General features: G+C 42.2%; 1 protein-coding gene across 1 annotated transcript in view; it reads right to left on the minus strand.

Annotated features, from left to right (window-relative positions):
* The window catches only part of DNER (delta/notch like EGF repeat containing), a 109,744-nt gene extending 96,944 nt beyond the window's left edge, over positions 1–12,800 (minus strand). Inside the window, exon 1 of the mRNA XM_053390130.1 lies at positions 12,396–12,800. Coding sequence (XP_053246105.1) covers positions 12,396–12,659 — 264 coding nt within the window. The 5' untranslated portion in view covers positions 12,660–12,800. The remainder of the gene's footprint in view (positions 1–12,395) is intronic.
* Positions 12,801–13,160: the final 360 nt, after the last annotated feature.

Here is a 13,160-nt window from a genome sequence, read left to right on the forward strand (position 1 = left end):
TTAGGTCTCAATAATGCAAAAGACCTAATGAGGAAATACCTGCTGGATACTGAACAACAGAAGAGGTCCCATTTCAGCTCGAATAAATCTATGGTCTTTCAGCAGAGGAAGATAAAGTGAGAATTGGGCCATCAAAGTTAAGGAATGTAGTCAAATTTCTTAAGCCATGAGATTCTTTTCAGTCATACATAAGGGCTAAGATATGCAAGGTGGGTATTCTGACTCTTCCACTGGCAGCAGCTGTTTGTACTGCATTGCAAATTATTTTAAAAGCTGGTGCCATGGAGTTAAATGAGCAGCCCCCTAGATTACAGCCCGTCTGGCAGTACAGGAAATTAAATCCTTCCTATTCTCAATTGGTAGGAGTGTGATGTGTCCAATAATATATAGAAAAGCATGAGTAATCCAGAAATACTCTCTCTCTCTCTCTCTCTCTCTCTCATAAGATTAAATTATTAGGGGTTTTGAACATTAGTCTGCAGAAGTTTCTACATGAATAGCCCAAGAGTGTAAATATTTGAATACAATCTGACCTTGAAGTACAAATAGAAATGAAGCCCATTATCATCCAAAAATTAAATTAGGGTTTATAATGAAAACAGTACTCCACTATCAGAAATCATCTCTAGATGCAATACCGAACCATAGAAGGGGGAGAGTATGTGATGATTTATACAGTACTACTACTTCTTTTTTTAAAAAAAACAACCACCAATAACTATTTTTTAATTTAAAAAACCTAAACATTTTACATAAAATACTCTGCTCAAAGTGTGAAGATGACAGAAATTAGGAAGGTGTAACAAAGGGTACAGAAATAGAGGAGGAGATAAGAGGGAAACATTGAGGGGAAAAGAGTTGTGTCTTCAGTGTTCATTTAAACCAGGCATGTCTAAAGTCCATTTCGGGGGCCTAATCTGGTTTAATCTGTCCCCTGTGGCAGTCTACTTCCTGGGGTAAAATTCTACAAAACCTCAACAATTTCAAATGTAAAAAGAGCTCAACAACTTTGGTCGGCCCTTTGGTCGGCCCTTCACTTCATCAAATCTGGCCCTCTTTGAAAAAAGTTTGGACACCTTTGATTTTAAACCAACACTTGAGAAACCTTTTCAGTCCAAAGGTTGCGTTCCCTTTTGGCTGATGTTCAAAGGGCCACATACCAGTGATGGGAGGAACCAGATACAAAAAGTGGGTGCAACCCAAAGCAAAAGTGGGTGCAGCAATGTGAAAGAGGTCAGAGGTTTCTTTTTAAACAAATTAATTTTATTAAGGTTTATAGAGAAAAATACAAAACTTAATATCGTTTCCCATTTTTAACCAAACCAAGACTTTTATCTAAATACAATAAAAGGGGGAAGGGAGAGAGAGAGAGAGAGAGAGAGAGAGAGAGAGAGAAAGAAAGAGTAGAAAAGAAGTTAAAAGAGAAAGATAGAAAAAATATTCAGAAAGTAAAGAACTTCCTTTTCTTCATCTGTCTGCTATTTAAAAACAATATTCACTTCATCCAATCCAACACCCAACAAAGCCACTTTCTATAAATAAACATTATCTTTAATCCTCAAATCCAGATACCTTTATTTCATTTTCTTCTTCACACAAAAAAATCTATGAGAGGTTTCGAGTCTTTAACAAATGTTAATGTAATGGCTTTAGGGGTTGCTTGTGCGTAAGTTGCCGCCGCTCTGGGCTAGTTTGGCTGGTTAAACCATTTCTCGCTGGACAGCCATCCACTCCGTGGCTGTTCAGTCACTGGCAGAATCCGTCAGTGGGCGTTTCTTAAACCTTTTCCAACATAAAAGTTGCTTGACGCCCAGTCTCCTCCTAGCCTCCCTGCACAGAAGTCTTCTGCGCAGGGAGGGCGTGGGTAGCGGAGGACCTGTGCTCTCCCTGCTGGTGTCCAGTGAAGAGTCCCGGAGCCTGCTCTCTGCTTCCCCCATTGGCCCCCCTCTATCCCTGGTGTTGCACTGATTTTCTTCCCCAACAGGAGACCTTCCTCTCTCCCTGCTTGGCCCCTCTCCAGCATCGCTGTGGAGCCTCGCCTCCTCCTCTAGTTCCGATGGCAGTTCCCTGACAGTTAACAATTACTTTTCTCTGATTAAACATGTTAATTTTGCCATCTCCACCAAGTCTGTTAGTTTCTATACACACACACACGAATTTCCATCCAAGCAAGCAAGAGGAATTATCCCAGTTCAGGAACACATTCCAGCCAAGCAAAAGCAAGGCATGGAGCATAGCCAGTGAGAAGTTGTGGCCGGTGGAGGGGCACATCCCAAGGGGCAGCATAGAGAGGTCTGTGTTCAGCCCCTGGGAATGAAGTTTCCCAAATATAAAGCCATCCATATGGCAGAAGACAGAGTATTGCATATGAATGGAACACACAGAGTGGAGGGATGATGACTATAAACAGAACATGTTCCTATGAGTTGGTGAGTTAAAGGATACTGACAGAAAAGGTGGAACAAGGATTTGATAATAGGTTTGGTTGGCACGCATATTTATGGTATGACAAAGCAAAAGTGCATAAAGGATTTGGAAACCACATATTCTGAAGATCTCTATATGAAATATGGGCTAGGTATAAAAACCTATTAGAATGTAAAAACACCATGGTGGTTGTCACCTTTGGAAGCAATGAGTGTAAAAAAGATAAATATGAGTAAAAATTGGGGGACATATGAAAGGTTAGTGATAGAAGAGGGAAATAATTGGAAAATTAAACCTTATGAAGAGGTAAAATAATATGTAAATGATTGGTTGGACTATCGCCAAATTAATGAAATGTTTAAAGAAGATTTAAAGAAAAATGGATCTGGTTACACTAAGTTGAAATTTGAAATGGAAATATTAAATAACAAATTTAAAACATTGTCAAAAATGTATAAATTGCTGTTGGAATGGCATCTGAAAGATGAAGAGGCTAAGTCGGTTATGATACATTGGGCCAAAGAATTTGGTTATAATATACAGCTAAAAGACTGGGAGAAATTATGGAAAGAAGGAACAAAATTTACTGCATGCAATGCTTTGAAAGAAAATGTAATGAAAATGATGTATAGATGGTATATTACAGCAGTGAAATTAGCTAAAATGTATAAAATAAGTAATAAATGTTGGAAACGTAAGGAAAAGGAAAGCACTTTTGATCATCTATGGTGGGAATGTAAGAAATTGAAAGGCTTCTGGGAAATGATTTATAATGAGTGAAAAATATGTTGAAATATACATGTATTAAAAAAACCAGAAGCATTTTTACTTGGTATTATAGGCACTGACATCAAAATACAAGATAAAAAACTGTTTTTATATGCGACAACTGCAGCAAGAGTATTATTGGCACAGAAATGGAAGCAGGAAGAACTACCAACGAAAGAGGAATGGCAGATGAAATTGATGGACTATGCAGAATTGGATAAGATGACAGGGAGAATTCGAAACTAGAGGGACCAGAAATTCTTGAAAGATTGGAGTAAATATATGAGTTATTTGAAAGACAATTGTAACCAACTGACTACGCTTGTGGGACTACAAGAAGTTTTGTAAGGAGAACTATATGAAATATTGCAGAAAAGATTCATGAGAATGGATTTTAAGTTATGGATTATTAAAAGTAATAGTTAGGATAACAAATGTAAGATTAAGAGATGAGGTTTGAAAATCATTAGACGCGGTTGATGGAAATCTCAGGCTAAAATAGCCAAAATGTTGTATAAGATGAGATGAGATGTTCTTGTTGGAAAATATATGTAAAAACTAATAAAAATGTATATTTAAAAAAAAGAAAATGTGGAACATAGAATAAAAAGAAAGTACGGTGGTACCTCGGGTTAAGTACTTAATTCTTTCTGGAGGTCCGTACTTAACCTGAAACTGTTCTTAACCTGAAGCACCACTTTAGCTAATGGGGCCTCCTGCTGCCGCTGCGCCGCCGGAGCACGATTTCTGTTCTCATCCTGAAGCAAAGTTCTTAACCTGAGGTACTATTTCTGGGTTAGCGGAGTCTGTAACCTGAAGCGTATGTAACCTGAAGTGTATGTAACCCGAGGTACCACTGTATTGATGGTCAAGAAGGGGAAGGGGCGTAGCTCAGTGGTAGACCATCTACATTATATGCAGAAGGTCCAAGGTTCAGTCTCCAGCATCTCCAGATAGTCCCCATCTGAAACCCTGGGAAGCCACTGCTATCCAGGATAGACAATGCTGACCTAGATGGACTTAGGTTCCTATGAGGAAATGCGAGCACTTGAAAGCAGGAGTCAGAAAGGATCAAAACCCGAAAGCAGAAGAACACATTATGGGTGGCAATGAGAATTAAACAATTAAATATACAGTGCATTAAGTACATTGGGAGACCTCAAGCATCGTCCAAGCAGACTTCCACAATGGGACTTCCCATTCTTCTCATGAATGCTTCTCCCTGGTGCACAGGGGCCTGTGTGGGAGGGAAGGAAAGAAGATCTCTACTGCCAACAGAAATGCATTCCATGGGAAGGCAACCACAGCCGGATACTTAGCACGTTACTGACAACATGAGAGATAACCAATGTTTCAGTTCTAACAGGAGAAAGAAATTTTTTTTGTTTTTTTAATTATGTTTATTAAAATTTTCAAAAAAGAATACAAAAGAAAACAGAAAAGAAAAAAAAGCAAAAAAGAAAAAAGAAAAGAAAAAGAAAAGCAGCAATTTAAAAGTTTACCATAATTATATTCCATACCCAATTTCCTTGACTTCCCCACACCTACCCTTCTTGTATTCCAATTCCAATTTTTAGCTCAGCAATTTTTATCCCCCCCACTTTACCTTATTTCCTCTACTTCAATTATCTTAAACAAATTTTAACTTCTAAACCTCTATCTTTATATTTCAAAACTTATTCTTAACATACTTTCCCTAAATTCCTCCATCAATTTAATTAACCTATTTAAACTTAAAAATCCCAATCTTTATACACGAAACACTTATTTTTGATAATCTTTTGCTAAGGTCGGCCCCAAATCTCTCCCCAAATTCCCCATTTTTATGTTAGTGGCAAAAGCCAACTTAATTAAAACAGAATCATATTTTTACCCCCTTTAAATTTAACAATGGAGCCAAAATCTTGTTTCTTGCTTCTCATAAGTTCAAATGTCCCAAAGACTCCAAACTCTGTACTGTCCATATTTATATTCCATATGTCTTCCGATCCCCATAAAAGGAGATCTCTCCAGATTCCATTCTTCACTTCCAGCCAAACATCCATTGTCATGATCTTATTTTCAGTTGTTTCCAACTTAATAGGCCTCTGGCTCTCTTTAGCCATCATCTCAAATGACTCAGACTCTTTCTCCTGTTTGGCTATAAGGATTTTTATATCAGCAGCAACACTTCCCTGTTCATCTGCAGGAGCTTGAATCATATCCTTTCCAGGTTCAGCAATTTTGTTTACTGTTCCCTTCATTGTTTTTACACTTATAGTCAAAGCATCTGTCTGCTTCTGTAGATTTCCCAGAAGACGAAAGGTCTTTTCCAGTTCAGCCAGTATTTTTCCACTTACAGCCATTTTTGTAATGTCCTGAGCCCCCTCTAGAGGGATTCTAGTTACTTAATGACAAATTAACCTTTTCTTCTTTGTTTTTAACAATTTGTTACCAAATTGTATCAAATGTAACCAGCAAAGACACAGTTCTCCTTTTTTTTTTCCAGCTTTGACAGCTAATTTGACAGCTGTCAAAGTCTATAAACCTCTTCCACAGGCTCTCTGCCCGATCGCTCCCGGGTTTTGGGGGAGGGGTGAAATCCGTTCTCTTATCCTCCAGCACAGTCACTTAAATTGGCCCAATATAAAGTTAATTGCGCTTTTCCACAAAAAACAAAAGACATTCACACAACCTTAGTAATAAAATCCTTGCTTTACAATGCTTACAAGGCGGGCAGGTTGACTTCCTTTTTAGCACCTTACCCGATCTTGCCGAATTCCCAGAAAAAATTTTCCCTTTTAAGTCCAATTACCGTGTTACTCACGGGTCGTTACTTTGATCCGAAAGTTCAAAAGAAGAAGTTAACGCTCTCCGCCCATGGCATGCGGCTTCACTCAGCAGGGGAAGCAGTCGAACTCTCAGCACCACACCTCCCTCCGTCCCCCGTTCCGAAGCCTTTAAAAAGGCTTCTTTGCGGGTCGGGGGGCGCGCAAATGGTGCCCACCGAGTCACCAGGTCCACAGGCTTCAGCGCCTGTGGTTTCTAAGGGTCCCCGCGTCGCCGCCGCGGCAGAACCCGACCCCTGTTGAGCAGATTCCCTCCGGAGCTCGGAGGGAATCCGCCATTAGACGATGGCGCCAACCCGGAAGTCCAGGAGAAAGAATTTGAATTTGAACCTGGAGTACCGTGTTTTGGGTTAGCAACGTAAAACTTTTTTTGCAATGGTTGGCAACGTAAAACTTTTTTTAAAAAAGTACATTTGTAGTATATGAGTCTTATTCACAAACAGCACAAGGCAGAACACACATTCCACTACAAAAAAAAATGGCATAGCATCTGTCAGTAGGACATGGCACATAGAAGTGAATGAAACAGGAAACAGGGGCTGCCACATTTTGCAGCGGGGCATAAGAATGGTAATACATGGTAGTACTCAAATCCATTAACTTGAAATATTATTGCCAAGCTTCAGTGGCATGGAGTAAGTGGTTGGAGGACTACAGCGCTAAAGAAAAGTGCTGGTGACACAGAAAGCCATTCCAGGAATTCATTATTTCTGAAACAGAACAGGAGGCAAGTTCCTCAGTGTCTGTACCAATGCCAAACCACAGAAGGCAGAGAGGGTTTAGGCATTCAGCAAAACAAAGCTGAAGATGTCAATTAATTGCGCATCCTATTTCTATGCATAAAATCAAAACACAACTGATAAATCAGCTACATGAAAATGAATCTGAAAGTTTCAGTGATGGGTTTGAAATGAACCGCAACAGAATGATTATTTTTTTAATCGAGTTATTTCAAGAAATCAGAAATAGGAAAAAGCAACTCATTTTAATTTGGCCATGGTCACCCAACTCAACACATTAAGACTGCTGTCCTATACACCATGAGTTGGAAAGGCTGGTCTCAGGAAGGCTTCCATGCACAGCTGCCTAGCTGCTGTATATAATAATTGCTTTTTTTGATCATTTAGGGCCAATTCAAGCACAGCCTTTTCCCTCCAGGATACAGCCTTTACACTAAGGCTGCTCATCTCAACTGCACAGCAGCAGTTTTTTAAAAGCATTCCTCCTGAGGGAAATACGTGTAAATAATTGCACTGGAGTTTAAGCATATTCAGTGGTCCTCGGTTTAAGAACAGTCTGGTTTAAGAACAATTTGGTTTACAAACTCCACAAAACCGGGAAAAGTGGATTCAGTCTAAAAACGGAATCCGAACGGTGGAAGGGAACCGGCAGCAGGAGGCCTCATTAGGGAAAGTGTGCCTCAGTTTAAGAATGGTTTTGGTTTCAGAACAGACTTCCGGAACAGATTAAGTTTGTAAACCGAGGTACCACTGTAATTTGGTACAGCAGGAAATGGTGGCTTTGTTCCTCACACATGTTACCATGTAACACATAGGTTTATGTTTATTTAATTATTCATTAAATTTCTATACAGTCCTTCATCCAAGGATCACAAGGCAGTTTACAACATAAAAATACAAAAATGTATCACAGAATAACAAAGAAAAACAGTAACACACACACCCCTAAAAAGCATAGATTACTGGATTTGTCTTGATGGCACACAGCTAAAAAAAGGATACACTACCTAATACATGTACCCCAAAAAAAGATGCACAGCAACAAGTTGCATGGATTTTCTTCTGCTCTAGACAGACACCAGTTGCCACAGCAACTGATTGCTTGCAACTTTTTAAAAAAGTCAGACAAGATTGGCCATACTGGTAGAAAAGAGCTGCGTACTTTTTAAATATTATGAACACACTTTTAAGTTCATATATAGATGTCATTTTACTCTGTTAAGAAAGCATCCTCGCCAATGTGATGAAGAGGGTGTAGCACAGTTGGTATGACATTCCATAAGTGTGAACATATGTGAACACGTGCAGCCATTCTGGGAGAGAGCATTTATAGAAATAAGCAATATTACAAACTAGCAGGTACACTGTAATCCAAGTCTGGGTTTACTGGCAATATTCAAAGAAGACCAGCTCAATTTACAATACAAGGAACTTACTACTTTTCTTTCAGTGGCAGCATGACTCCCAACATGGCACACAGAATTGGAAAGGACTTGAACATCTACAAATCACATGATGGAGACGGACTGTATGGACAATTGCTATATCAGAAAAACTGACAAAAAGGGTGCACACCTTGGAACAGCACACATGATGCAGATGACTTTGTTGAAATATATGGTAGCCGTTCATAGGATTTTCTAACAAACATTCCAGCAACTGGCATACACAGAGTTCACAAACACGGTTATGGCAGGACATGATAAATTTATCATCTGTCCCAGAAAGGAGTGGGGAGGTACAAAGAAGAATTTTGTGTTGTGATTATAATTTGTTGAAAACCAATAACAATCTCTATTAAAATATTTATATATTGAATGCATCTACTGTGTCATCATTCTTGTTTCTCCTTCCAACAGTGCTGTAAAATGCATCCAACCAGAGGCCTTTCTCTTGGGCATTGTCGGCCAAGGGGTGTTAAAGACGGATATAACTTTCTTTATGTACGCTACAACAGCAGCTAGAATACTCATTGCAAAGTACTGGAAGACACAGGATCTACCCACACTGGAAGAATGGCAGATGAAGGTGATGGACTACATGGGCCTGGCAGAAATGACGAGCAGAATCCGAAACCAGGGAAGAGAAGCGGCGGAAGAAGAATGGAAAAAGTTTAAGGACTATCTAAAGAAATATTACAAAATTAATGAAAGTTAGAATGATGTTGGACTGGAAAGTAAATGGTTACTATTAGCAATGGCTAAGACAAGGAGAATAAGGAAGACTAGCTTAAATTCAAAGTAAAATAAGGGAAGATTTGCTGAGTAATTGATTAGAATTTGGAATACAGAAAAGGGAGGCATGAGGAAGTCGAGGAAGAAAGGTTTAAGAAATTAGGATACGAAATGGTACTTGTTTTTTCTTTTGTTTTGTTTTTGTTATTGTTTGTTTATGTATTTGTTGTTGTTATGTATTGTTTGTGTGATTATAAAAACTGTGTAATAAAAATATTTATAAAAAAAAATAAAATGCATCCAAATTTGTTATACACTGTGGCTACCCTACTGCAGAGTGTTTTGCTTTAGCTACCAAAATTTTTAGATGAAATTGCCTCTTACTCTGAACCCCAGTTCCCAAAAAGTAAACTGCAATCAGATACAATTATTGTGATACTATTACAGATACTATTACAGATATTGTGGTGGGACAAGAGAGATGTGCATTTAAGCATTTATCTGTCCTAGAGATGCCATCTAACTATTGCAATGTGGTTGTAATTCCTATATTGGGGTTTCCATCTTCTTCTAAATAAAAATTTGTCATTATTTCTGCTGTCCCATCAATACCTTCAAAAGTAAACTATCATGATGACTGAATTATGGATTTACAGCTTACTAGTTATGGACAAACTTAGCCTGAGCAAACAAAAGCTGTCTGATATGTTTCTACACACACACACACCATAACAACTTATTGGACCCTATACAGCCAAAGTTAAAAGCATTTAAGAGAGATCTACAGGCAAAAGCATTACTTATGCTGTTGAAATAGGTGAGCATCTGAATACCATGTTCCATCTGCATGGTGATGTTTATCCAAGCGCTTCTGAATAGGCTGCAAGCATCTTTGGAAGCAAGTGGGCAACAGATCAGGCCTCCAAAAAACGAATCACCCACTGCTACTGCCTCTGCAATGGGGCAAGGACAGCTATGGCACAATCCTTGGAGGTCAGATCTGCTTCCCCTAGGCAGCTCCACAATGCTGCCTCTACAGTGGCCTCTTGGCTAATAGGAGATGCTGCTTGTCTCCAGGGAGAGACCATCAGCAGTACCTCCTATTCGCCAAGAGGCTGCTGTGCAATGAAACCTCTAGAGACCTCTTGGTGAATAGCAGGCACTGCTGGTCTTTTCCCAACACTAGAGGATGCCCTCTGGAGTCTCTTGGGCTCTGCACCCAGCTGGCATGATTCAGAGTAGGCCCCTTTCCCTGCAGTGATGGACTTCAATCCCCACTTCAACTGTCAGGTAAGGTTGCTTTGATTCCCAACCCGTTCTCATTGTAGATCTTCACTCATTCCTTCTTCACAGTTCACCTCCAGTGCCAAAATGTTTTGGGCCAGCCGTGCTCCAGGCCTTTGCAAATCAGCATTAGGCTGTTCTGGCATTTAGAAGAACAATTTATCTGTGTCACACATATTACAGTATATAGCCATCAGCAGGCAGCACCAACCACACTGGTCTCTCTCTCTCCTAGCACACAAGACACCCTGTGAACAGTCAAACTCTTGTTAATGAGACTGCTAAGCTAGGTTAAAAAAAACAATACTCCAGTTAATTCACTTAAATCTAATTGATTTGACACAATGTGGTGGACTTGCATGGCTGAAAAGAGGCAAGAGATGCTGTCTAAAACAAAACGCATAACTTTCTTTCAGTCTCTCTCAAGAATTATTCCCTAATAAGTTCAATAAGCAATATCTGCGTTGCAGGGGGTTGTTTGTTTTAAATCTCCAACGCTTTCATCCTCCCTGCATCCACAGATCCTACAGCTTTGGTGCTGGTGTGTTTCTTTTAACTAAATAAATAAATGAGAAAGAGTATCATGGCACCCGTCTCAGGATAATCCTTCATGTATCAGATGAAGTGGAAGGTAGTTCACACAGAAGCATGTAACATAATAAATTAGTTGGTTTTTATGGTGTCACAAGACACTCTTGATATTTTTACTGCAACAGCTACCCCTCTGGAAAAAGAAAAGAAAGGTCACAGACCCTTCTACCATTCATCCTAAAATGAAGAAGAAAAAAATGCAGAAAAATTTGTCCTCTCCATAATAGTCCAAGCATGTTTTAAGCAGAGCTCAGTGAGTCTTTCCAAGTAAGTATGAACAGGACTGAAGCTTCCACCGATTGTATCCAATGAAAACCAAACTGACTTTTTCTTTTCCTTTCTCCCCCCATGGAAGGGATGCAAGTACACCATTTTTAAGTCTACATAGTAATAATCTTCTTTTTTTTTACCAAAGTGGAAATGATTAAAAGCTGTATATTAAAAATAAAAAAAATAAAAACCAGAGCAAATGGGGATTATTAGTAAAGCCTTTCAAAGCAGTTTTCAGCCTTCATTGTATTCTTCATAAATAAGAAATTGGTTTTTTTAAAAACGCAGCTGCTCAAGTTATATTTTACCAACCCATTACGATTCCGCTAAACGGGTAGTCAAACCACAAAACGACTTGAAGTCTAAGAACAAACCCTGATCTTGACAACAGTGGCAAAAAAACCCACTGGTATATTAAGCAAAGGGGCAGGATCTGTAAATAAAAGTACCGAAATTGCTCTCCAAAAGAAGGGGGGCGGGCGAGAGAAAGCAACACTAAAATATTCAGATTTAACCTTGAGGACAGCAGAAACATCGCTCTGGTTTAAGTCAACCAACAGTTAGCAGAATGCTTGAAAGGTTCACCCAACGAGACCTACGATTCTGACAACCACAAAAACCCATCATCGCTGAAGGGGAAAACCAAGTTCAGCTTTACCGAGCCTAATAACCTACACGCGAAAGCCATGGGGGGCGCACCTACTCAAGGTGCCCATCATGCCCTTCGTCGTGAGCCCTCGAGCATTTTGCCCTCGTTCCCGGCGCCGCCACCCGCATCCGCAGTGACGAACAGGCGCACGGAGCCCCAGCCGTCTGGTCTGCCCGGGTGCGCGCAGACAAGATGCCCGAGGACCCCTCTCGCTACTAGAGAGGGCTGGAGAGAAACGGCCCGGGGCATCGAAGCAGTTGTTTAACGCCAGATCGACATGGAAATTGGAGTGAGAGGAGGTCAGGGAGGAGATCTGCATGGAGGGGCTTAATAAGGCAACCAGACGTGACTGCACGAATCAGATGGGAGAGGGAGAGAGGGAGATCTCTCCTCAAGCGAGTGCCAAGAGGGGAAATGGCACAGAGATAAGAGGGGAGGCGAGGGGAGGAGGAGGGGATCCGGCGAATCCACAAGCAGATGGAAACCCAGGGAAACGGGTGGGAGAAGGGAGGGCGAGAGATGAGACGGGCGGAAAGAGCAGGCAAGATCGCGAGGGGGATAAGGAGACATGGCAGCCGGAGGCTCGCCAGGCGGGGCGCCTCCGAAGGGCTCGGACGGGCGGCCAGCAAGGCGCAGGCGAGGCACGTCTCCGCGCCGGGCTTACCTGGCAGTCGCTGCCGGTGACCCCCGGCGGGCAGGCGCAGCTATAGGCAGGCTGAGGCGAGAGGAAAAGCAGCGGCAGGCGGTGAGGCACGGCAGGCAGCTTAGCCAGCGCCGAGGAGCAGGTGCCGTTGTTCCGGCAGGGCTGGCTGAGGCAGGGGTCGGCGGGGCTGTCGAGGGGCGCGGCGGCGGCGGTCGGCCCGGCGAGACAGGCTTGGCGCTGGGCCAGGCTGAGGAGCAGCAGGAGGAGCGGGGCGGCGCGGGGCATGGTGGCGGCTCCCGCGGGCTCCCGGGGCGAAGGCGAGAAGAGAGCCCGGGTCTCGGTTCTCCGGCTCCCGGCGAGAAGAAGTCGAGGCGCAGGAGACGCTTCAGCTGCTGCCCGGCTCTGGCAACGCGCGGGCGGAGACTGGGGAGGGAGTGGCCGGCATGGAGAAGCGGCGGCGGCAGCCGGAAGAGGGCGCTCCCGCCGAGCGCCGCGCCGCGAAGAGCGCACTGGCGCTAAGAGGGGCGCAGGGCGGGGGCGCGCGCGCGCGCGCGCGCAAGCTGGGTCCTTGGTGGGAGAGTTCACCTCCTGGGCGCCATTAGGCCACTGAGGGGTAATAGGACGAAAGGGCCAGCTGGGCAGGATTCAAATCCTCAGCCAGCTTGTTGGGTGACCTTGGAGCCAGAGTCCACCTCACAGGGTGGTTGTGACGATGGGGTAGGGCGGGAAGGGGGAAAACCCATGTAAGCTGTTTTGAGCCCGGTGGAGGGAGGGCAGAATAATGAA

Source organism: Podarcis raffonei, chromosome 5 (assembly GCF_027172205.1).
Source record: "Podarcis raffonei isolate rPodRaf1 chromosome 5, rPodRaf1.pri, whole genome shotgun sequence".
NCBI classification, from domain to species: Eukaryota; Metazoa; Chordata; class Lepidosauria; order Squamata; family Lacertidae; genus Podarcis; species Podarcis raffonei.